This window comes from Molothrus aeneus, chromosome 31, assembly GCF_037042795.1.
Source record: "Molothrus aeneus isolate 106 chromosome 31, BPBGC_Maene_1.0, whole genome shotgun sequence".
Taxonomy (NCBI): domain Eukaryota; kingdom Metazoa; phylum Chordata; class Aves; order Passeriformes; family Icteridae; genus Molothrus; species Molothrus aeneus.
In genome coordinates this window covers 2,071,315-2,097,197 of record NC_089676.1, presented here as the reverse complement: position 1 = coordinate 2,097,197, position 25,883 = coordinate 2,071,315, and the positions used below count along the sequence as shown (strand labels likewise).

Genomic DNA, 25,883 nt, shown 5'->3' with positions numbered 1-25,883 from the left:
ACTCTGGAGAACTGGGATTACTCAGGAGCACAGGAACATTCCAGAGCACAGGGATCAATGTGGAGAACACTGGGATCACTGTGGAGAACTGGGATCACTGTGGAGAACTGGGATCACTCTGGAGCACAGGGGCACCCCAGCCCCTTCCTGGCCACCAGAGCCATGAGGCAGGATCCACTGTGAGGACAAACTGTGCAGCCAGCAGGGACAAACCCTGGGCCTGTCCTTTCTGTGCTGGACATTTCCCTGCCCAGCCACACAAACAATCCCTTTGTGCAGGACACAAACAAGGGCAGGTTCCTGGCAGGACACAAAGAATGGATTCAGAATTGGGATCAGCTGAGCTGGGGGCATGACGTGGCCTGTTTGTCACCAGCCCCTGCAGCCCCCGGCCCCCGCTGGCCACTGCTCCAAAACAGGGCCTGGCCCACCTGTGGCACAGGGAATGTGACAGGGAATGTGGGGCCCTTGGATCAGGGACTGTCACAGGGAATGGCACGGGGAATGGCACGGGGAATGGCACAGGGAATGTCACAGGGAATTTCAGGCCCTTGGAACAGGGAATGTCACAGGGAATGTCACAGGGAATGTCACAGGGAATGTAGGGCCATCTGGGGCTGCTGCCCCACTCTGCACTGCTCCCATGCCACGAGTGAGGAACAGGAACCTCTCCATGCTGGGGAAAGGATTCCCAGTGAGAATCAGGCTCAGGGAGCGGGTGCTGAGCCCTCACCCTCCAGGGCTGGCATTTCAGCCCCGCTCTGGGGGTACTGACCCCACGGACGGGGACACCCCTCAAGGTCTCGGGCCCCACGGTGGCAGGGATTACCGACCCCTTACATGGGGTCTCAGGCCCCTCCCTGGGGTCTCAGACCGCACACAGCGGGTCTCGGGCCCCTCCCGGTGGTCCCGGTGCCGCCCCGGTGTCCCGCGCCCTCTCGGTGGTCCCGGGGGGATCTCGGTGCCGCTCCCCCCCCCGTCCCGCCGCCAGGGGGCGCTCTGCTCCCCGCAGCTCCCGAGGTGGGCGTGGCCTGGCCCGGCCCTGCGCCGCCATTGGCCCCTGCCGGCACGGCCGCGTGCGCCCGCCAAAGCGTTCCGGGCGGGAACGGGGGTGGCGACGCGTTCCGGGTGGTGCGTTCCGTTCCGCCTTCCCCCCCCCCGCTCTGTCCCCCCCCCGCCCCGGGAGCGGCCTCAGCGGCGGCGGCGGCGGCGACGACGGCGGGAGGGCCCGGGGGCCGCTCCGGGCCGGGCCGCTCCGGGCCACCCATGGAACCTCTCGGAGGTAACGGCGGGGCCCCCGCTCGGCCTCGGGAAAGTTTTGGCGGGGCCGGGCCTCGGGGCGGCGTCGGCGGCGCCCGCGGGGTCACGGCGCGGCCTGAGGGGGCGGCGGGGGCGGCTCCCGGGGTCGCTCCCGGGGTGCGGCTCCCGGGGCCGGTCCCGGAGGTTGTCCCGGGGTGCCGGGGTGGGTGGCGGGGTGCGGGTGCCGGCTGCGGGTCCCTGCTCAGCCCGGGGGCCTGCGGGGCTGCTCCGGGGCCGCCCCCCGGCCGCTCCCAGTGCGGAGCCCCCCGGGCTTCACCCCCGCGGCTCGGGGCTCCTCGGGGAGGGGACATTTTCCTGCTCCTGTCCCGAATAATTTTCCTTTTGGTGGTTGTTTTCTCCCGGGAGCACCGTGATTTCCGCGCGGCTGCCCGGTCCAGGCTGGGGTCTCTCCGTTTGGAGCGAAACACGAGCTCAGAAAGAAACCTGGAGTGAGGAGAGGGAGTTCGGGAGTTTCTTTCTCGTCTGGCTGATTCCCGGCCACAGCCCCGGCCCATCCCCAGCTCCAGGGAACCTCACTCCCGGTAGGGGGACGGAGCCTCCCGGGAGTTGTGTTGGATCCCGGTGCACCGGGAATGCTGCGGGGCTTTCCTGCCTGTGAAGTGGGTCCTCGGGACCAGGGATCTCCCGGTTCCTAAAAGTCACAGAGCTGGGAAGTCCAAACTTCCAGCCAGGATTCTTCACTCTGAATCATTGACGCTGCTGGGTTTTATCTTCCTGACCTAGCACAGGTCCATGCTGTGTAGTTTGGTTGGTTGGTTGTTTTTGGTTTTTTTTTTTTTTTTTTTGAAAAATGGGATTTTTAAGCTACTTAAAGATGGTTTTGTGCTAAAGGAACTTCTGGAGGGGCCACCTGTGGATGCAGTGTTGGATGTGGCTGGATCCAGGCATCTCCTGTGCCTGCTTCAGCTGGGAGAGCCTTGGCAGCCCCTGGTGTGGGCAGGAGCATCCAAATCCACTGGGATGGAGCCCAGCTGGGGATGGGAAAAGGAGCTGTGTGCCCAAACTGCTTCAAAATTCAGGACTCTGCTCTTCAGTAATGACTGGTTCGGTTTTTTGTTGGAATATGTTTAATTTTCTGCTGGTGCTGGTGGTGAGTCTGTGCCACTCCGTGCCAGGATGTGGCTCCGCTCTCTCTGGGAGATGCTCTGGCCCTCAATTGGCACTTCAGCTCTCCCAGTCCTGAGTTCCACCCTAAACTCATCTCTGCAAAGGGCTGAAAATTGATTTTCCTGGCAGGAGCAGCATTGAGTTGAAACATTCTGGGGATAAAATGAGCAGAATTGGTGATGGAGCTGCCGTGGCCTCAATTGCAGAGGGGACACTGGAGCATCCCCTGGGATCCAGGCAAGGACAGCGTGTGCCAGGCCCAGCTCAGGCTGGAAATAATCATGGCCTGGTTTAGGGAGAACTTGGCTCAAAGGGAATTTCTTTGGTGCAGACACTGAGGGAGCTGAGTTTGTTGTCAGTGAGAAGAGAACCCTGTCATTAGAGATTAGAGAATCCTGTAATTCTGGGAGCAATTGATAACTAGGAGGGTGATGATGGTGGGACAGGATTTGATGGAGCTGCTGCTGGAGATTTATTGGGCTTTTATCTTGGAGATAAAAAGTGGAAGGTTCTGGTGACTTCATCAGCCCAAGGTTCAGGATGAGCTGGGTGTTGGGAGGAGCCCAGCTGTGTCTGGAGCACTGGGAAACAGCTGGAACTCTGGAAAAAAACCAAAAAAAAACAAAGATAAAACTGTTCATTGAAGCACATTTATAAAAATGGGATGATTTCCAGAACTTTCACTCCTGCTCCAGCTCCTGAGCACCAGGGTGGTTTTAGGAGCCCCTTTAGGAGCCCTTTTTCCCTGCTGGAGCAGCTCATTTTTGAGGATTATTGTGCTGTCCTTTTGGACTGAGCTAAAACTTCCTCAGAAGTCCCCAGAATGGGAAATCTTGGTGAGCTGTTCCTACCAAGCATGAGGTGCAGCCACAGAGTCACATCCAGCACCTGGAATGGGGAAAATGGGAATAATTCCAGGGAAAATGGGGAAAAAATCCTCAGTCACTGCCACAGCTGCCTGTGCTGTGTGTTCCCCAAAATCCCTGCTCTTCCCTGTCAGACTGGCCTCATTCTGCACTCCCAGCTCCCCTCCTGGGGGCTGGGGGGCTCCAAGGGTCTCCTGCACCATCAGTTTTATCAGAAATGACTTTTTTTTGTTGTTGATGATGATGATCTGGGTTGATTCCCATCCTGCAAGAGGCAGGCACGGTGTGTGTCCCATCCAGCATTCCAAAGGTGTCCTGCACCATCAGTTTCATCAGGAATAACTGGATTTTTTTTTTGATGATGATGATGATGATGATGATGATGATGAGCTGGGTCTATTCCCATCCTGGAAAAGGCTGCAGGGTTGTGTCCCATCCAGCATTCCAAAGGTGTCCTGCACCATCAATTTTCTCAGGAATAACTGTATTTTTTTTGTTGATGATGATGATGATGATGATGATGATCTGGGTCGATTCCCATCCTGCAAGAGGCAGGCATGGTGTGTGTCCCATCCAGCATTCCAAAGGTGTCCTGCACCATCAGTTTTCTCAGGAATAACTGGATTTTTTTTGATGATGATGATGATGATGAGCTGGGTCGATTCCCGTCCTGCAAGAGGCAGGCATGGTGTGTGTCCCATCCAGCATTCCAAAGGTGTCCTGCACCATCAGTTTCATCGGGAATAACTGGATTTTTATTGATGATGATGATGATGATGATGATGATGATGAGCTGGGCCAATTCCCATCCTGGAAGAGGCTGCAGGGTTGTGTCCCACCCAGCACTTGCAGCTGGAGCTTAGTGACACAGCACAGGTGTCAGGTCAGGACGGGTGCTGCTAATCCTGGTGCTGTTAGATAACCTGCAGGGCCAGGACAGGGATGTGGGGTGGGATGGGGGCAGCCCTCACTGTTCTGGGGAGCAGGAGGAAGCCAGAAACCTCCTTGGGGAGCATCAGAAACCTCCTTGAGGAGCATCAGAAACCTCCTTGGGGAGCATCAGGAACCTCCTTGGGGAGCATCAGGGAACCTCCTTGAGGAGCATCAGGAACCTCCTTGGGGAGCATCAGGAAACCTTGAGGAGCATCAGGAACCTCCTTGAGGAGCATCAGGGAACATCTTTGAGGAGCATCAGGGAACCTTGAGGAGCATCAGGAACCTCCTTGGGGAGCATCAGGAAACCTTGAGGAGCATCAGGGAACCTCCTTGAGGAGCATCAGAAACCTCCTTGGGGAGCATCAGGAACCTCCTTGAGGAGCATCAGGAACCTCCTTGAGGAGCATCAGAAACCTCCTTGAGGAGCATCAGAAACCTCCTTGGGGAGCATCAGGAACCTCCTTGGGGAGCATCAGGAACCTCCTTGAGGAGCATCAGAAACCTTGAGGAGCATCAGGAACCTCCTTGAGGAGCATCAGGGAACCTCCTTGGGGAGCATCAGGAAATCTTGAGGAGCATCAGGAACCTCCTTGAGGAGCATCAGGCCGTGCTCACTCAGAGCTCACTCAAAGCTCATTTTTCTCATAGTCTCTGATTGGAGCTGCTCCCATGTCCCACCTGCAGGTCCCCTCAGGCCCCCCTTGCTTAGCCCTGAGCGCTTCCAAATTTCAGGATTTTGGAGGATTTGGGGTTTAGGAGTTGGATATGTGCTGGTTTTCCACCGTTCTGCAGCTCCCTGCTGCTGGTGCGAGTGAAAACATCCGCGTGGGTCTGGCAGGATTAAATTTCCCATGGATTTGGGCACCTCCTGCCTCTCCTGCAGCTCCCTGAGGGTCTGGTTTGGTGTTCCTCATGTCCCTGTGGGGAAGGGATGAGGAGCAGAGCCCTGGGAGTGGAGTTCTGGCTCCCAGCTCGGTTCCTGCCCTCAGCAAAACATCACGTGGCAGATCCGGGGGAGAGACGTCAGAGTTTGCTGCTCCTCAAATATTTCTGGAAGTATTTTATAAACACAGTGGAGCCACAGGTCGTGGCTGACCTTGGGTCAGGATTTGGCCCTAACAAAGAGAATTATTTCCTCTTTCTGCAGCATGTTCAGCTTCAGGATTGAAATCTAACAAAAAAAAAAAAAGGGAATTAAAGCCCCATAAATTCTAGTCTGGAAGTTTCAATGGATCCAGTTTTGCTGCTCCACAGCTGGTTGTGATGAGCTGTTTCAATTCAGTGTTCCCAGTGGTTGATTTCCCACCAGGATGGAGCTCAGAGACATTGAGATCTTGGACCTTTAGTCTTGAATTCCTCCCTCAGTTTGCTGATTTTCCTGATGGCGTTGGGGCAGGGGTGCAGCCCTGCCTGAGGAGGGCCAGGATGCTCCACCTGCTCCTGGTGAGTTGGTGGAGTTGGAGCTGCCCTGGGAGAGGCTGTAGGCAGCGAGACAGAGGAGGCTCCAAGGGGTTTTCCCCCTTATTTTGGATGGAAATTTGGTGTGAAAGGCCTGAATTCCCTTTAGGAAGGATTCGCAGCCTGCCAGCAAGGACCAAACCCAGCTTTGCCCCATTCCCAGGGGTGGAACTGGGCACATTCCCCTGCCTGCAAGGCTGCAGGTTGGTCTCAGTGTTGGGTGGATGCCCTGGCACTTTGAGATGAGGTTTTCACTGGGTTCCCATGGCTGTGTGACCGTGGAATTCCGTTTGCATGAAGCTCCAGCTCCTCCTGGCCCGCTGAGGTGTGGCTGCAGCGCCGTGATCGCTCCTCACCCCCATCAGGAGCATTGCTGTGCTCAGGCCCTGTGCAGCAAGGGGGGGATATTTGTTCAACATTTGTTGAAAAGCCTGCAAGGAGCTGTTTGGGATCACTGAGTTTAGTCCTAAATACAGGTTTTCCATGCCTTTCTGGTTGGAATGTGCCGGGAACACTCACTTTGGATCACCCCCATGCACCCCTGGGGGGCTTTGGGGTGTGCTCAGTGCCTGCTCCATTGCTGGGGATGGATTTGTGGATCTCCTGGGGCTTGGGTTTCCTCCCTGGGCTCACATTTCCCACCTGTTCTGGAAGGAGGGAAGAGCAGAGAGCATTTCCCTTCCAACAATCAATAGCTGTGGGGTGGGGACATCTCTGTCCAATCCCTCAATAAATCCCCAACAATCCTTCACCACCTCATTGGACCCAGAGTTTTCCATCTGTGTTTTCCCTGGCGTTTTTGTGCACGAGGGAGTTTGGAATGCAGTGGAAGAGGGGGTGGGATGTGCTGCTTGCTCCCTCCCCAAAGCTCTGCTGAGTTTTCATTTGCATTGGAATTCCACACCCACCTGAAGGAAGCTTCACCCCTTATCTCATCCTGGAGCTGCTCCTGCAGCTCCTGCCAGGGATTAGAGGATCCAAAAGTGCAGCTCCTAATTAGGGATGTTCCCTAAATTGGTGGAGTAAGAGCAGGAATTGCTGCCAAATCCTGCTCCAGGAATGTGCTGGGCTTTGGCATCACTTCTGGCAGCTTTTCTGGGAGGAGGAATTTAACAACTCCATTGTGGGAAAGGTGTTTCTCCAGCAAAGCCAAGAAATTCACTTTAAAGTCTGGATGCTTGTGGGGAGTTGTGCTGTTAGGGAATTTCACCCACCTTTAAGGAGAATCTTGGGAAAAAAAAATATTTTAAGGTACCAGGTGGGTTTTGCCTGTCTGGAGGGATAATCCTGAGAAAGAGACTTTATTTTTCAAGCACCAAGAAAACAACCAGGTTTGTTCATATTCCACACAATCCTGAAATTTGCTCTTACACCTCATACACCAGCACCTCCCTCTCCCAGCCTTCCCAGATTTTTCCCCTTCCAGATTTTCAGCTCAGCATAAATTCTCTTCCCATTCTTTACTGTTCCTTGATGGCAGAATTTTAATCCCAGCCTTTAACAACTGCAAACTCCGTGGAGCGCTTTGCCCATCTGGACTCCCACGGATGAGGCTGCTCTTCCTTTCCCTCTCTGCCCCAGGAATGCAGAAAATCAGGATTTGAAGGCATGGCAGCAGCACACGCCTTCAGAACCCAACAAAATCCGGATTTACAGAAGAAATCCATGGTTTTGGGCCCCTCTGGGAAGGGCTCAGGAGTCAGAGGAGCTCTGGAGTGGAAAGGAGCTCTGTCTGGACATTGATTTTGTCTGCCAGAGCAATTGGGATTATTTAGTTGGGATTTTTGTCTGAAAGGGGCTTTTTAAAGTATATTTTCCTTAGAACACATCTCCTAATTCTAGCATTTTATCCTTCCCTTTCCCTGCCTCACAGCTGGGCTGCTTGGAGTGGGATGGGACAGGGATTTACTCCCTGTAAATGCACAAGAGAAACTTTCTGCTTTCTCATTGCTCCCAAAAATTCATTTATTAGATGAATAGATAATAAATGATAATTATATGTATAATATTATATAATAAATGATATATTATACAATAACGATATAATATTATATAATATTATATTATATAATATAATATTATATTATATAATATTATATTATATTATATTATATTATATTATATTATATTATATTATATTACATTATATTACATTACATGACATATTATATTATATTACATGACATTATATTACATGACATATTACATTATATTACATGACATTATATTACATGACATTATATTACATTATATTATATATTACATTCATATTATATATTATACATTATATTATACATATATTACACTCATATTATATATGAATGTGTAATAAATTATATTTATTATATCATTTACTCCTAATTTGGAAAGAAAAGCTCCACCCCCTTTGACAGATGAAAACTGAGTTTAGCTCGTGAATTTTCCAAGGCAATGCTCATTGCTGGTTGCAGCAGAGTGTTGTGCTCCCAAGGAATGAACCTGGAGCACATTGAATTTGTGGGGGCAGGTTCATTCACCCCTCAGCTGCTTCCCAGCTGGGCATGTGCAGTCCAGGGGTGCTCTTGGTGCTCTCCATCCCCAGGTTGATGCCCAGGAGCCGATCGGGTGCCGCCGACTCCTCTGGCCTTGGCTATGGACATCGTCCTGTCCGACTTTGTTCGCTCAACGGGGGCAGAGCCAGGGCTGGCCAGGGACCTCCTTGAAGGTATGGAAAACTGGGAATCGTCCTGGAAAGCCCAGGCTGGGAGGGAAAAGGTGAGGGAGGTGGAGGCTGGAATAGTTTCCAGCGTAGGTGTTTAGGGGGTGCCTCTGTTTCTGTGGTGGGTGAGGTATAAGTGCTGTTGTTCCACCTGGAATGGGGGGAAATGGGAATAATTCTGGGAAAAATGGGGAAAAATCCTCAGCTTCCACCACCTGGAATGGGGGAAAATGGGGAAAAATGAGGAAAAACAGGAAAAATGGGGAAAATTCCTCAGCTTCCACCACCTGGAATGGGGGAAAATAGGGAAAAATAAGAAAAATGAGGAAAAACAGGAAAAATGGGGAAAATTCCTCAGCTTCCACCACCTGGAATGGGGAAAAATGGGAATCATTTTGGGGAAAATGGGAATAATTCCTGGTATGCGGGAACGCGGCGTTCCCATTGCACACCAGCTCCTCAGCTTCCACCACCTGGGGATTGACACCACCTGGATGGGGAAAATGGGGAAAATGGGGCAAATTCCTCAGCTTCCACCACCTGGAATGGGGGAAAATGGGGAAAAATAAGAAAAATGAGGAAAAACAGGAAAAATGGGGAAAATTCCTCAGTTTCCTCCACCTGGAATGGGGGAAAATGGGAATAATTCCAGTAAAAATAGGGAAAAATGGGGGAAATTCCTCAGCTTCCATGACCTGGAATGGGGGAAAATGGCAATAATTCTGGGGAAATGGGAATAATTCCTGGTATGCGGGAACGCGGCGTTCCCATTGCACACCAGCTCCTCAGCTTCCACCACCTGGGGATTGACACCACATGGATGGAGAAAAATGGGGAAAATGGGGCAAATTCCTCAGCTTCCACACCTGTAACGTGGAAAACGGGCAAAACGGAGGCTCCACCTCCCCGTGCAGGCAAGAACTGGGACGTGAGCGCGGCGCTGAGCGACTTCGAGCAGCTGCGTCAGGTGCACGCCGGGAACCTCCCGCACTCCTTCAACGAGGGCCGGGGCTCCCGGGCCCCCGAGAGGGAGCTGGCACGGCCAGGGAGGCCCCCCCTGCAGCGCCAGGATGACCTCGTGCAAGGTCAGTGTCCTGGAGCAGGGTCCTGGAGGGGGCAGTGTCCTGTGAGAGCACGGAATGGAGAGGGTGGGAGGCACCTCTGAGGTCACTGAGTCCAACCCATGCCCTAAAACCTCGACCAGGCTGTAGCACCGTGTCCAGTGTTTGTTTAAACACACCCAGAGATGGTGATTCTGCACCTCCCTGGGAAGAGCATCCCAGTGCTTTGTTATTCTTTCAGTAGAAATTTTTTTCCCTAATATCCAACCTGTCCCTTCCCTGAGGTAGCTGGAGACTGTGTCCTCTGCTTCTGTCAGGGACTGACCCCACCTGTCTGCACCTCCCTTCAGGAAGGTGTAGAGGGCAATAAGGGCACCTCTAAACCCCTCCAGCCTAAGCAAGCCCAGCTCCTTCAAACGTTCCTCACAGGGTTTGTGTTCCAAGCATTCCACTTTTGCACAAACAGAGGCACAGCAAAGGATGAGAATTCTTTTTCCTTTCTCTGAGGTTCAGAATCACAGAATGGTGAGGTTGGGAGAGACCTCTGAGATCACTGAGTCCAACCTATGCCCCAACACCTCAACTGTAGCACCCAGTGCCATGTCCAGTGTTTATTTAAACACATCCAGAGATGGTGATTCTGCACCTCCCTGGGAAGAGCATTCCAGTGCTTTATTATTCTTTCAGTAAAAAAAAAAAATCCTAATATCCAACTGGGAAGACAATTCCAGTACTTTATTATTCTTTGGGTGAATTTTTTTTTCCTAATATCCAACCTGTATTTTCCCTGATGTACCTTGAGACTGTGTGCTTAGAGGTGACCTTATTGCTCTCTACAACCTCCCTAAGGTCACCTCAGAGCCTCCTCTTCTCCAGGCTCCTGGTAAAACACCTCCCAAAAGTGGCAATTTTCTAGAAAAAGAAGTGAACAAAGAAACGAATGGCTTTGAGGTGAAGTCCTCCAGGCCTATGAGATCCCTTTTCACCTAATCAAGGAGAGAAACTTGTGGGTTCCTTTCCTTCCTAAGGGGACAAAGGATGGTTTTGTCACACCGCTCCCGCCCCACTTTGCCGGTTGTTCCTGCTCCTTTCCCGCAGAGAAGCGCCTGTCCCGGGGCATCTCCCATGCCAGCTCCACCATCGTGTCCCTGGCGCGCTCGCACGTCTCCAGCAACGGCAGCAGCAGCGAGCACCTGCTGGAGATGCCCATCTGCACCTTCCAGCTGCCCGACCTCACCGTGTACTCCGAGGATTTCCGCAGCTTCATCGAGCGGGATCTCATCGAGCAGTCCATGCTGGTGGCCCTGGAGCAGGCGGGTGAGTGCTGGGGACGTGGGACATGGGACATGGGCAGTGGCACCCACAGGAGCACCCTGGGGTGCTGGCGTCTGCTGGGCACCACCCTGTGGTGTTCTCTGGGTCCCCCATGGCAGGAGGGAATGATGAATCTGACTCCGTGTTCTTAGAAGGGTAATTTATTATTATATTATATTGTATTATGTTATATTGTGTTATATTATATTGTGTTATGTTATATTGTGTTATATTATATTGTGTTATGTTATATTATATTATATTATATTATATTATATTATATTATATTATATTATATTATATTATATTATATTATATTATATTATATTATATTATATTATATTATATTATATTATATTATATTATATTATATTATGTCATATTATGTCATATTATATTATGTCATATCTTATATCTTATTATATCTTATATCTTATTATATTTACATTACATTACATTACAATATTTTACATTGTATTACATACATCATATCATATATCATACATAATATTATGTTATATCTTATTATATTATGCAATATAATATAATATAATGCGATATAATATAATGCGATATAATATAATGCGATATAATATAATGCAATATAATGCAATATAATATAATATAATATAATATAATATAATATAATATAATATAATATAATATAATATAATATAATATAATATAATATAATATAATATAATATAATATAATATAATATAATATAATATAATATAATATAATATATATCATGTTACATTATGTTATGTTATATTATGCTACATTACATTACATCATTATATTATGCTATATTAAAACTATCCTAAAGACTAGAGAAAGGATACTGACAGAAGGCTTAACAAGATGATGATGATGATGATGATGATGATGATGATGATGATGAAATAATAATGATGCTGAAAACTCCTGACTCTCTCCAGAGTCTGACACAGCTGGGCTGTGATTGGTCATTAAGTCAAAACAATTCACCTGCTGGATAAACCATCTCCAGCCACATCCCAAAGCAGCAAAACACAGGAGAGGCAAATGAGATAATGTTGTTTTCCTTTTGCTCTGAGGCTTCTCAGGAGGAGAAATCCTGGGCAAGGGGACTTTTCAGAAACTGTGACAGTGACACTGGGATATCCCATGGATGCATATCCAGCAGGGAATTATTCCATCATTTTTGTGACCTGGTGCAAGGGTTGAGTAGGAGCTGCTTCCCTTCACCCATGGGAACTGAGTGCAAACAAGCCAGGGCTGTTGTCCCTGTGCTGAGAGGGAGAACAGCCCAAAACTGGCGTTGTCTCACCCCGTGCTGCCTCCTGTCAGTCCTGACGGGACACAGGGAAAAGAGAATTCCTAATAAATTCTGGAGGTCAGTGCTGCTGCTCCAGTGCCTGCTGGGGAGGAACCCCCTGGGTTGGTTCCAGGTTCCTGGAGAGCTGCCAGGGGTCTGGGAATGAGGGAATGAGGGGACATCCAGGGATTTGGGAATGAGGGAATGAGGGGGACATTCAGGAATTTGGGAATGAGGGGACATCCAGGGATTTGGGAATTTGGGAATGAGGGGACATCCAGGGATTTGGGAATGAGGGAATGAGGGGACATCCAGGGATCTGTAAATCAGGGAATGAGGGGACATCCAGGGATTTGGGAATGAGGGGACATTCAGGGATTTGGGAATGAGGGAATGAGGGGACATCCAGGGATTTGGGAATTTGGGAATGAGGGGACATCCAGGGATTTGGGAATGAGGGGACATCCAGGGATTTGGGAATGAGGGAATGAGGGGACATCCAGGGGTCTGTAAATCAGGGAATGAGGGGACATCCAGGGATTTGTAAATGGGGGAATGAGGGGACATCCAGGGATTTGGGAATGAGGGGACATCCAGGGATTTGTAAATGAGGGAATGAGGGGACATTTGTGCTGACAGGGAAAATCCTCATCCCTGGCACCGGGCAGGTTCCCGTGAGGGATCTCAGGGGGGTTTACATTTACACTCCTGCTGTTTCTGTGGTGCTGCACACACCAGAGAACACATCATCCTTAGGGAAAACAGACACTCTGAGGGCCCAGCTTCCCCCTCTCCTGCTCAGGAGCTGCTGTAAGAAATATTCTCATGTTTTGGGAATGAGCACTCGATCCCAGCGATCCCGTTACGCGGCGATGCCGGGAGCTGCTGCTGCCTCTGGTGCAGATCAGCCCCAGATCTTATCCCAGCAGAGCAGGGCTTGGCTCCCTCTGTCCCAGCACAAATCAAATCTGGGGCTGGGGGTTGCTGGGTGCCTCATCTGTGGGCTGGAGGCACTTCCAGGTGTGTTGAGATGCTGTTAATGGGAAGGAGTTTAGAAATTCAGAGTTTTAGAAAATGTCTTTGGAGGTTTGAGTGTCTGTGAGCTGTTATAAGTGAATGTTTTGTCTGTAACAAAGGGCTGTGGTGCAGCTGTGAAATATTCCAAGCAGGGTTTTGAGCGTGGTGCTGTGATCTACAGGGACTCCCATTATTAATTTAGCACACACCATCCTTAGGGGATTAAGGAAACACATTTTACAGCTCAATAAATGTTCAGATCCTCTTCCCCACGTCTTCAGAGCTCCTGTTACACCATTGGGGCAGGGTGAGCACTTTCAAAGTGGCTGAAAACTCCAATGAGATCCTCTGGGAATGCTTTGAATGGGCTTGGAGTGGCATGGAAAGGTCTCTGGCCTCAGTGGAGCCTTGGTTTGACACAAGCCCTGGTGGATCAGCACTCAGGCTTTGCTCTGAGCTGGGAATTTGCACACTGGGTTTGTTTGAGTCACACGGGGAGGAGCAGTCCATGGAGCCTCACCTGAGGATCCTGGGGCATAAAAATCATCAAGAACTGAAAGATCCTGATCCCTTGGAGCCATCCCTGGGCCACTCCCCGTGCCTGGAAGCCAGAGTGGATTCCTGGTAGCCTTGGGGAAGCCATTTATGGTTTGGATGAGGCAAATCCTCATTTATGGTTTGGATGAGGCAAATCCTCATTTATGGCCTGGATGAGGCAAATCCTCCCTTCAGGCTGGGTGGAGCCATCAGCTCCTCCCCATTGCTGTGACCTGTTCAGGTGGCTCCTGCTGGGAAATCCAATGGGATTTATCATCCCCCGTGGGGTAGAACAGGCTCATGGTGCAGAGGGAGCCTCTGGATGCCAATGGACTTTTCCTCTGTGCAGAAGATCTAGAAAGATCCCTCAGGCTCCTAAATCCAGTTGATTTCCCTGCAGAGCTCCCAGGGCTGGCTCTTGAGAGCCACACACACAGAGTGAAATGTGTTGTTTTCAACACTTCTGGGCAGCTCTTGGAGTCTCTGTGGTCGAGATGACTCCAAGGTGTTGAAAAATCTCTTTTTCCCAGCCCCACAATCAAAGAAGGAGTCAGGATCTCTCAGCTGTGGTTCTCAAGGTTGTTTATTTTTATTTTATTTCATTCTTTTTCTGACCTGCTGAGATCTGCCCAGCACACTGAGCTGCCTTGGGGTGGTGTTATCTTTTTATACTAAAAACTGCCTGTATTTTATTTACAATAATTTTCCAATCCCTGTCACCTGTGTTAGACAGTCTGTCTCTATCCTAAACCAGTCCAAAAGTGCCACCATCACCCAGAAGATGGAGGACAAGGAGAAGAAAGAGGAAGGACAAGGCACACCCAAATCCCTCCATGCTGCCTCCTGAGCCCCCATTCTAAAAACCCCAAAATTCTACTTTTTCACCTTGTGACAATCTGACTGTCATTCTACTCAAACCCTTGTGGCTTGTAAATCTTCACATGAAGTTGGTAATTTTCTTCATGGGTTAAAATCCAAGGCAAAGGTGTTTGTGACTCCGTGCCAAGGTCTCTGAGCCCCTGCCAGGGGCTCAAATCATCCAGGGCAGCCAGAGGAATTTCCACCCAAATCCCTCCATGCTGCCTCCTGAACCCCCATTCTAAACACCCCAAAATTCTACATTTTCACCCTGTGATAAATTCACCATCACTCTACTCAAACCCTTGTGGTTTGTAACTCCTCACACACAGTTGGGAATTGTTGTTTCCATGGGTTAAAATCCAAGGCAAAGGTGCCAAGGTCTCTGAGCCCCCTGCCAGGCTCTGGAGCCCTCCAGGGCACTCAGAGGAATCTCCTGGGTTCTGAAATTGTTTTCAACACTTCTGGGCACCCTCTTGGCCTTTCCAGCAGGAGCCAAACCCTGCCAGGAGGGTTGGGTTGGGCTGGGCTGGGCGTGGGGTTCCTTTGGAGCCGATTTCTCTTGCGTAACCAGAGTCAGTGCAAACACTTGGGCACAGAAATACCTGTGCAAGGTGTGTCCCCTGAGCCCTGGCTGGGACAGGGCTTGCACAACCTCCCAGGCACCAGCCAGACATGCCAAGAGCATTTCTGCTCTTTGGGGATGCTTTAAGCTCTGTTTTCTGCCTTTAGTTCCTCTCCAGCTGCTCTCCCTGAGGTTGCACAAAGCATTCCCAGCAATCCCGTGTCTCTGTACTGGGATCGTGCTCCAGAAGAAGGAGAGGCTCTGAAAATGAAAGGAAAAGGGCTGGTTTCCTGCAGGAGCAATTTCAATACAACTTGGAAACCTAAACAGCCTCATCCAGCCAAAAACCTGCACAGGATGCAAAAAAAGCCCTGGAACAAACGGCAGCCAAGGAGGGACGTGGAGGGCAGGGCAAGACACAGACACAGACAGGGGTGCAAAGTCCTGATCCAGCCCAGCTTCCCTCCCTTGGGAAGGGCTGAATCTTCAGCCACACTGGGCATTTCTTCCAACCTTCTCTTTTTAGCTGCTTTTGACTTGAATCACCACAGTGACCCAAAACTCCCAGTCTGAAGCGCTGTCAGTTTGCATTTGCAGCAGGAAAGCTGCTGGGATCAGCAGAAATCCTGGAATATTCTGCCTAAAAAGCAGTGAGCAGGGAAATGTGGCCATGAGAGACTTGAAACTGGAGGGATTTGGTTCTAAAAAGCAAAACAAAGTTGATTTCCCCTGGAGAAATTGTTTGTGCTGGGTGCTCCTGGTGGCATTTCCAGCCTGATGGGCTGTGGGGAGGGAAATAAAAGATGTGGGGGAAAAGCAGATAGAGGAGAGCTGCTGTGGGTGGAATTCCTGGCTCCTGTTTGTGTGTAATTCTGCCCCAAATCCAGCCCAGTCCTTTCCTGGCATCCTCAGGGAGTTTTGCAGCTCCAAGCTCTTTTTGTTGCTTTGTCCTGACTCTTCCTCACCCAGTCCTGGGCTGGGTCTGTACCTTCCCACCTGCCCAGATGCTCCTTCCACCCTCTCTAAACTGCTTGTTCAGCTGGGTTTTTTTCCAGAAGGGCTGAAATCCCCTCCTGCAGTGCCCCCAGAGCCCCCCAGTCCCAGTCCATGGTTTCACACTGTCCCCAATCTCCCCAGGCCGTCTCAACTGGTGGGTGACGGTGGATCCGAGCTGCCAGCGCCTGCTGCCCCTGGCCACCACTGGGGATGGGAACTGCCTGCTCCACGCTGCCTCCCTGGGTAAGATTTGGGCTCAATCCACAAGGAAACAGCCACCAAATCCCTGGGGGGATCCCACATCCTCCTTTGGGGGCAGGAGCCATCCTGGATGCTGCTGCTGTGCAAGGGCAGGGGCTTCAAGGGAAGGGGCTGCCAGCAGCTCCTCAAATCCTTCTCCCACTCTGATGGGCTGTGAGGAGGGAAATAAAGGATGTGGGGGGAAAGCAAAGAGAGGAGAAGTGCTCTGGGTGGAAATCCTGGCTGTTATTTGTGTGTAATTCTGATTTGGGCGAGTTTCCCCTGGATGCCTGAAGGAAATGTGGGATAACGGAGCAGCCCCTTCCCTTCAGTGGCTCAGGGTGCCACACCAGCTCCTCCTGACCTTCCTGTTCCTTCTCCCTCCAGGAATGTGGGGCTTCCATGACAGGGATCTGATGCTCAGGAAGTCCCTGCACACCCTGATGGACAAGGGAGCGGAGCGGGAGGCGCTGAGGCGCCGATGGCGCTGGCAGCAGACCCAGCAGAACAAGGAGGTGGGAGCTGAGTGCTGGTCTGGGCCCTTTTTGCCATCCTGGGAAAACATCCTGTGCCTTTGGGAGGTGCCAGCCTGGAATTTTGGGCTGTGCTGTGGTGAGGGGTGTCCTGCAGTCAGAGCTGCAGCAGAAGAAAAGGGTCTTGGGATTGATGGGTTGATCTCCTTGAGCCAGGTCCTATAAACTCCTGGAGATTTATAGCACACCAAGATAGCTCAGCTACCTTAGAAGGCATAAAATGAGCAGGACAGCTTCTGTGATAGTGTTGGAAACAGAAAAGTTTTATTAAAAGGCAAAATAACAAGTTTTAATAAAAGGCAAAATTCTCTTCTTTGCAGAGAAAAACCAAGCCAGGGGCAAGAGTTCCTTGCTCCTGGTAAAACACCTCACAGAAGGATTCATTTCTTTGTTCTCTTCTTTTTCTAGTAAATTGCTTAGGTGAGACTTTCCTGTTTGTCCCATTAGCAATCCTCAAGCCCCCCAAGTTCCATGAGGTCTCTTTTTACCTAAATGAGGAGAGAAACCTCTGGACTCTTTTCCTTTGTAAAGAGACAAAAGATCATTTTGTCACTCCATCACCAGAGAGCACATTCCTGCATGGGCCAAGTGACAGGCCAAGGGGAATGGATTGAAATGGAGAGGGGAGATCTGGGTGAATATTGGGAAGCACTTTGGAGGCCATGGTGCAGAACGTGTTGGTTTCTTTTTTGCACAAACCCATAGAGAAAAGTTGTGCTGTGGGTACAAACCCACTCTGGAGCAACTGGGAGCGCTTGGCTTGGATGATTTTTGGATTCTTTTTGCCGTTTTTTCAGTCTGGCCTGGTTTACACGGAGGAGGAGTGGCAGAAGGAGTGGAATGAGCTGATCAAGCTGGCATCGAGCGAGCCCCGCGTGCACTACGGCACCAACGGCGGCGGCTGCGGCGGGTACGGGGCAGGGAGCGCAGCCAGGGCTGCAACAGGGAGTGAATCTGCACCCAGGGCTACTACAGGGAGCAAATCTGCACCCAGGGCTACTACAGGGAGCAAATCTGCACCCAGGGCTGCAACAGGGAGCAAATCTGCACCCAGGGCTGCAACAGGGAGTAAATCTGCACCCAGGGCTGCAACAGGGAGTAAATCTGCACCCAGGGCTGCTACAGGGAGTGAATCTGCACCCAGGGCTGCAACAGGGAGCAAATCTGCACCCAGGGCTGCAACAGGGAGTGAATCTGCACCCAGGAGTGAATCTGCACCCAGGGCTGCTACAGGGAGTGAATCTGCACCCAGGGCTGCTACAGGGAGCAAATCTGCACCCAGGGCTGCTACAGGGAGCAAATCTGCACCCAGGGCTGCTACAGGGAGTAAATCTGCACCCAGGGCTACTACAGGGAGCAAACCTGCACCCAGGGCTACTACAGGGAGTAAATCTGCACCCAGGGCTGCTACAGGGAGTGAATTCCCTCAGGGCACAGCTCTCATGGTGCTCCAGGGCAGGGCAGAGGCTCTGGGTTGCTCTGGTTGGGGTTTCAGGGGAAGGACAAAGATCCTGAGGAAGCACAAGGCCCTGGGAGCGTCCCAGGAAAGGATTTTGGGTTTCTTCTGGTGGGTAGGACATGGATTGAGCAGGGAATAAATCTTTTCTTTGTGTTTTCCTTGTGTTCCCTTGTGTTTTCTTTGTGTTTCCTTGTTTCCTTGTGCTCCTTTGTGTTTCCTTGTGTTTTCCTTGTGTTTCCTTGTTTCCTTGTGCTCCTTTGTGCTTCCTTCTGCTTCCTTGTGTTTGTTTTTCCTTGTGCTCCCTTTTGTTCCCTTTTGTTTCCTTGTGCTGCTCACTGTGAAATGAGCTGAGCCTTTTTGCCATCTCCCTTGTGTTCCAAGGACACTTCCCAGCCACGATAAGCTGTCCTTATCTTGAGCTGAGGGACTCCCAGCCATGCCAGGCAGCAGCTGGGCATTCCCTGGGCACAAACCCTTGCTTTGGAGCAGGACATTTTGGCAACCCACACCTAAACCCTCAGATTAGCGCTGAGCTCGGCCTCTCCTGACTGTGGAACCTCCTGCTGGTGTTCCAAAGCCAATGTGTGAGCATCCAAGGGATGACATTCAGCTTCTCCTTTGCCCAAGGGTGGAGGGCTCAGAGGAGCCGGTCTATGAGAGCCTGGAGGAGTTCCACGTCTTCGTGCTGGCCCACGTGCTGAAGAGACCCATCGTGGTGGTGGCAGACACCATGCTCAGGGACTCGGGTGGTGAAGGTGAGACCTCCCTGAGCTCCCCACCTTTCCTTTCCACCCTTTCTGGGGCCTCTTTGCTGTCAAAGCTGCTCCTGGAGTTGGGAATGGTGCAGAGGGGAAAAGCCCATGGAGGGGCCAGGTCAGATTTGGATCCCAACCCAATTTCTGCTGCTTTAAGAGCATCCACACGAGTTTTTTTTTTTCTTTTTTTTTCTTTTTTTTTACCTCTACACACACATCTAGAGATGAGAAATTCCATTCCCTGAGTGGTGGATTTTCCTCCATTCCCTGGGTGTTGGATTTTCCACCATCACCTTCAGTTCCCTCTCATGGAAGGTTAATCCATTTCCATCCTTCTGTGGGCAAAGTTTGTCTTGTGGGGGAGCGAAGAGGAAGGCTTTTTATAGAAAATACCAGTTCATTCTACATTTGAAATCCTCCTGATGTAAAATAAACATCTATTTTGGGCTGTGGTTTTGTTTCATGTCCCCTGAGATGACAGATAATTGCAGGTGAGCCCTCAGTTGAGGCAAAGGGCTCGTTCTGGAGCAGCTGCAGCACAAACAGCTCTGAACTCTTGAACCTGTGATCAGAACTAACCACTCTCAATTGTTGCCAGCATTTGCCCCAATTCCCTTTGGAGGGATCTATCTGCCCCTGGAGGTCCCAGCCAACAAATGCCACCGCTCCCCTCTGGTTCTGGCTTATGACCAAGCTCATTTTTCTGCCCTGGTCTCCATGGAGCAGAAGGAAAACACAAAAGATCAAGGTGAGTGATGAGATTCAGGTGAACAAACTGAGGAGGAGGAAGGTTTGGGAGTGCTGGGGAGGAAGAGCTGGCCAGGACCCATCAATGTGCACTGTCAGCCCAAAAAACCAACAGTGTCCTGACCTTGGAGCTCTTCCAGTGCCCAGAGGAGCTCCAAGAGCTGGGGGGAGACTTGGGACAAGGGTGACAAGACAAGGGGGGTGGATTCCCACTGCCACAGGGCAGAGTTGGGTGGGATATTGTGCAGAAACTCTTCCCTGGGAGGGTCACGGTGCCCTGACAATTCCACGGTCCCAGGCACGGGGATTTGCCATCACAGGTCCCAAAGCTCCTGGTGGGTGCTGTGCTCAGGCTTGGCTCCACGTGTGGAATATTTGTCCTCCTGGGCTGTAAAAGTGACATTTGTGTCCCATTTCTGGCAGCTGTGATCCCCCTGACAGACTCTGAGCACAAACTGCTCCCCGTGCACTTCGCCGTGGACCCGGGCAAGGAGTGGCAGTGGGGGAAGGATGACAGTGACAACGTCAGGCTGGCCAGGTTGGTGACCTGCAGGGCTCCATGAGGGTGTGGGTGACCTGCAGGGCTCCATGAGGGTCTGGGTGACCTGCAGAGCTCCACAAGGGCCTGGGTGACCTGCAGGGCTCCACGAGGGCCTGGGTGACCTGCAGGGCTCCACGAGGGCCTGGGTGACCTGCAGGGCTCCACGAGGGCCTGGGTGACCTGCAGGGCTCCATGAGGGCCTGGGTGACCTGCAGAGCAGAGAGCTCACAGGTGAAGCTCACAGTCCTGACCCCAGCTGGGTTTTCTTGTGCTGGATGAAAGCTGTGCCCAGGAAATGGCACTGTTCAGCTTTTCCTTCATTTTCCTTCATTTTGATGTCATTTGGGTGGGGCTGTGACATCTCATGAGCTTCATTCCCACATCTAAGTGATGATGCTCCAGACCCTGGAGCTCTGGGCTGGGTGTAGCTCAAGGCACCAGCAGCAGTGGAGGATCTCCTGTGATAGTAGCATAAAAAATGTGCAAAAATTTTTCCATTTGCCAGGAAATCCTTGTGTTGTGGGTCCCTGGAGCAGGGAGGGTGGTGGCCACCAGCCCATGCCTGGTCTGGTGAGGCTTTGGGCAGATCTCACCATGGTTTGGTCCCAGCACTTCCTATGGCTGAGGCAGCAACATTTTGATTCCAACACTGAGGAATTTGATTTCTCCCTTTGGGGTTTTTTTTTCATTGAAAGCAAAGCTGTATAATTATCCCTTTTGTGCCCTTGGAAAACACCCATTTAAACACACAACACAGGGAATCATGTGAATATGGGGGGAGATATTTCCAGGTGGGAAATGGCTCTAACTTGTGGCTTTCCCCCCCTCCAATGGCAGCGTGACACTGTCACTGGAAGCCAAACTGCACCTGCTGCACAGCTACATGAATGTCAGATGGATCACGTTGCCTTGTGACATGCAGGTAAAGGGACCAGGGGGATCTTCTTTACCTATGAATTATTCAACCCCTCCTCTCTACAGCAAAGCTGTTGGAGGGCTTTACCTGGGGGGTTCTGTGCCCACAGGAATTGTGGCTGATTCTGCCAGAGAGCAGGGAAGTGACTCAGTTTTGCATGTGGGCCCCTTTTCCCCAGAGCTTTCCACGTCCATTTTCAGTCTTCACATGACCCAGAGGCCCCTCAGGGACGCCCCATGCTCCAAACAAATGGGAGACTGGGACAAGTCTCAACCTCCTCTTCCCTGGATTTGCACCTGAAATTTCCCTGGATTTGCACCTGAAATTTCCCTGGATTTGCAAGTGGAGCTGTCACAGAATCACAGAATAGAATCATAAGATCCTGGACTATCTCAGTTGAAAAGGTGCCACGGGGGATATTTAGGGGTGTGCAGGATGCGCTGGGGACGCCTTTCTCAGTGCCCCCTCCGCGTTCCAAGCCACACCACCTCCTTTGCTTCACCTTCCACCTGGAAATCTTCACCTGAGGGGTTTCTAGACTCTGATATTTGTCTTTTCTCCCTCCCCAGGCGCCCCTGGCTCAGCCAGAATCCCCCACGGCCTCGGCGGGCGACGACGCTCGCTCGGCGGCGGAGTCGGGCGAGTCGGACAAGGAGTCGGTGTGCAGCAGCTCTGCCAGCAACGGGGGCACCAGGGCAGCCAAGGACAGGGAGAAACCAAAGAAAGAGAGGGAAAAGGAGAAGGAAAAGGATAAAAAACGAGCAGACTCGGTAGCCAACAAGCTGGGAAGCTTCGGGAAGACTCTGGGCAGCAAACTAAAAAAGAACATGGGGGGCCTGATGCACAGCAAGGGCGTGAAGGGCGGCGTGAGCAACGGGCAGGGAGACACCCTGGAGAAGAAGAAGAAAGGATCCCTGAAGGCACGGAAGGACAGCAAAGAGGAATGTTCCCCTGGAGATTCGGCTCCTGCAGAGAAGCCTTGTGCAGGTAAAGCAGCCCTGGAGAAGCCCTCGGATCCCTCCAAGTACAGCAGCGACGTTCGGCTGAGCCTGAGCATCCTGCGCGCCGCCATGCAGGGCGAGCGCAAGTTCATCTTCGCCAGCCACCTCAAAACCAGCACCCGGCACCAGTTCCAGGAGGAGATGATCCAGAGGTACCTCCTGGACGCTGAGGAGCGGTTCCTGGCAGAGCAGAGGCAGAAGGAGGCAGAGAAGAAGGCGCTGGGCAGCGCTGCCCCGGCCAAGAGGCCGGAGGGGGAGGTGGGTGCCCAGCGGAGCGAGGAGGCGATGCCCAGCCCCGCGTTCTGCCAGCCGCCCCCCAGCTACGCCCCCCAGCCCCTGGAGCCGGCCGTGGCTGCTAAAATCGCTGCTTTTCCAGCTGGCTATTCCGGCGTTTTCACCTTCCCCAGGCCCTCTATGGGCAGCGCCGAGGGGCTGCACCCACCCGCGTGTCCCGAGGGCCGGCGGCAGCTGGCGGGGGGGCCCTGTGGGAGCCTCCCCCCCTATGCCACCCTGCCCCGGCACCACCAGGGCCGGCTCGGCCCCTGCCCGCCCGGCCCTGCCCACCTGGGCCGGTTCTCCCCCACGGACATGGAGATCCAGGCTCCCTTCCCCTCGGAGTGCGAGGGCTCCGGCTGCCTCCTGCCCCCGCACAGCAACGGCTGCCGGGAGCTCCAGGAGCAGGACAAGGGAGGAACAGTGGATAAAATGAGAAGCCAAGGCCTCTACAACATCCAGCAGACCAAGTGCAAACAGCCCAACTGCAGCTTTTACGGACACCCAGAGACTGGGAATTTCTGTTCCTGCTGTTACAAGGAGGAGCTGCGGCGCAGGGAGAGGGAGGCGCTGGTGCACAGGTTCTGAGGCTCCCCCTGTGCAGATCCGGACCCCGGGCACGTGGGGAATGCAATAACAGAGATCCATTTCGGTTTTCACACCCACCCACGCTCCTCTCCCACCCTGCAGGAGGTGGAGCAGGCGTTGGGCCTGCTGGGATGGGCTGGGAGCGTGGCTGGGGCTGGTGGGAGTGATGGGGTGCAGGAGGGAGAGAGGGGGGAAGCAGCCCCTGCCCTCCTGGAGCCCCTGCAGGGGAGGAGGAGGAGGAGGAGGAGGAAGATTCCCAGGGGGGCTGCTCGGGTCAGAGCACAGGGTGAGGGGGGAGAATTCCTCAAAAACTCAATAAACCAGACCAAAGCTTTGGGAGTGGGCAGGGGGGAGCAGCTCCCACCAGGTCCTTCCCACTTCCTGACCACCTGGGACGGAGCAAAAATGCCCCATTTTGAGAGTCACAAAACCTTTTAATGGAGTTTTTTAACACTGGTTTTATTCTGTATTTCTTCTTGCTGGTACTGAGCGACAGACACCGTGTTGGAGTTGGACTTTGATGAGGTGAGGGTGGGTTGGACGCCCCCCAGCCAGTCCTGGATGACTCCGAGCACCAGGACAGGCTCAGGGCTCTGTCCCCTCCTCTCCTCCCCGTGAGCTGAACTCTGGTTTTAAAATGTTGTTTTTAAACTCTTTCTGAGGCAGGGGGGACTCCCAGAGCTCAAGGGATTGGAGGTTTCTCTTCCCCAGCCCACAGGTGATCCTGGCTCAGCATCTCCTGCCAGGAATTCCCAGTGAGCCTGGGGCAAATCCCCCAGGAAAAGCCACTGGAAAGGGGTCCCAGAGCACCCCCAGCCCCATGTAACTCCTACTTGAGCACAGCTACTCTGTACTACCTCTGATCCTGATTAACTCGGCTCCGTTGTGCTGAGCCACCAACTGACCTTTAGGCTGCGGAATTAATCCATATTTTTTGATAACAGGGCTAAAAAAGCAGAACAAGAAGGTGAAATCCTCCCGTGTTGTTCCTGACCCCATCCCGGCCCCCTGGCTCCCAGGGTGGGATTCACTTTAGCACTGCGATGTTTGCACAGAATTCCTTGGGGTTGTTTTTGGTAACTGCAGCTCCCAAACCGGGCCTGATCCTGCACGGAGTGAGGTGCAGCATTTCCTAGCACATGGAAATAAACCAGGAGTTGTATCCTTCAGCCAGAGCTTTACAACATTCCCTCCTTTCTATTTTTGGGTTGATTTTCCAGAAGGAATCAAACTATGCAACCCCTTCCTGCCCATGGCCATTGCCAGGAGAAGGGATGAGGCAGAGGAGCTGGAAGTGAGCTCGGGGGATCACCCCACGCCTTACACTTGGCCCTAAAAATGTTCATTTAGACCTAAAACCCCCTGAGTTAAGGCCTTTCCTACACCTAAATGCCCCCAAACAAGGCTTTTCCTGGTGGGATCCCAACACTTGGAGTCCAGCCAGCAATGCTCCTTTGTCTGCAGATCTTCAAATCCAAATTTCAGACACCCCAGGGATGGTTCGATTCCTGTGTTGTTTTCCCTGGTTTCATAAAATCCCCGAGCGTGGCTGAAGCTGTGGGAAGGGGAGGGTGTGACACCCACTCCAGCTGGCTCCTCTTACCTGGGAACAAATTCCACGTTTTTCCCTCAAACTGCAGGAATTCCAATGGACTTCAACCCCAGGCAGGGCCATGCAGCGCTGGTTAAACAGCACAAGCTCTGCCCCGTTTGGTTCACCCCAAATTTGAAGCTGTGATGGTTAAAACCCGACCCAAACCCTTCACTATTTACGGGCTCTTGGTTCAAATTCCACTTTCTGATGTTTATTTTTCCCCAAATCGGAGCAGCAGCTTTGTTTTGGTGTTGGGAATATCCCCTGGAGCGGGGATGCCCCAGGGCACGGGAGGGCAGGGGGAGGCGATGCTTCAGCACTCAGGTTTTGGGGGAATTTCTCTCCTTTTTGGGTAGCTCCATCCCAGTGCAGGCTGGATTTGGGTGGGGATGGGAAGCCCCCTGGGAGGGGAGAGGGAGAAGGCAAAAAATCTGTAGGAAAAGCAGCAGTGCTGGAGGGAAAACTCCAAAACTGGAGGAGAAGCACCAAACCTGCCCCCAGGAGGGATTTTTCCACAGGGAGGCTGTGGTGTGACCCCAAGGTCAAACTAAGTGCACTTACTGGTGTGGTTGGAATTCAAATTGATCCTGGTGGAGGAAAACTTTGTCTTTCAGCGTGTGTAAAACCCGTTAATGAGATTTGATTTGGTTTTATTAAATGAGATTCACCCTCGCCATCCCCGAGGAGGCCGGGGCAGCTTTGGGTCTCACTAACGCGACACCGAGTGACCTGAATTAATTCTGCAGTGGTTTATTCACAAAAAAAAAAACTTCTTTTTTTTTTTTAATTAATTCCAGATTAATTGGTGATATTTGGCCTCCTGGTGAACAGGGCCAGAGCGTTGCACTTGGGCTGTACCTGTGGCCTCGTTGTGGCACCACAGACTCATTGACAATAAAAACCTTCAGCTGATGCACCTGAGGCTCCTTCATCCCCTCACCCCGAGGGCTCTGGGCATCCCCAATTCCCTCCTGCGGCTGCTCCTCATCCCCTTCTCCATCCAATTATTTGGGGATTTGGGGGTTATTATTTATATTATTTATTGTGTGATTCCATTTTGGTACTAATTCTCGGCTTTCATTTAAAAAAGAACACCCTCAAACACCCCTCCCTCCCTGTTTCTGTCTGTCCTTGCTGCTCTTTTCCCCAGCTGCATCCCAAGGCTCCCTTTGGTACCTGAGGCTCAGGACAAAATTAGGGATA

The 25,883-nt window shown here is 51.8% G+C and overlaps 1 protein-coding gene across 1 annotated transcript; it reads left to right on the top strand.

Annotated features, from left to right (window-relative positions):
- The first annotated feature begins 1,181 nt into the window (after positions 1-1,181).
- OTUD7B (OTU deubiquitinase 7B) lies at positions 1,182-25,596 on the top strand. Its single transcript, XM_066568160.1, has 12 exons — positions 1,182-1,282; positions 8,269-8,391; positions 9,300-9,470; positions 10,545-10,763; positions 16,175-16,276; positions 16,661-16,788; positions 17,604-17,716; positions 18,893-19,020; positions 19,619-19,768; positions 20,191-20,305; positions 21,146-21,230; positions 21,794-25,596. Exons 2-12 carry the CDS (start codon positions 8,319-8,321, stop codon positions 23,084-23,086), a joined length of 2,577 nt encoding a protein of 858 aa, XP_066424257.1. The 5' UTR covers positions 1,182-1,282; positions 8,269-8,318; the 3' UTR covers positions 23,087-25,596.
- Positions 25,597-25,883: the final 287 nt, after the last annotated feature.

Coding starts and splice junctions, on each gene's coding strand:
- OTUD7B (XM_066568160.1), top strand. CDS start 8,319: ATGGACATCGTCCTGTCCGACTTTGTTCGCTCAACGGGGGCAGAGCCA. Junction 16,789..17,603: donor AGACCCAGCAGAACAAGGAG/GTGGGAGCTGAG, acceptor CCGTTTTTTCAG/TCTGGCCTGGTTTACACGGA. Junction 19,769..20,190: donor GGAAAACACAAAAGATCAAG/GTGAGTGATGAG, acceptor CATTTCTGGCAG/CTGTGATCCCCCTGACAGAC.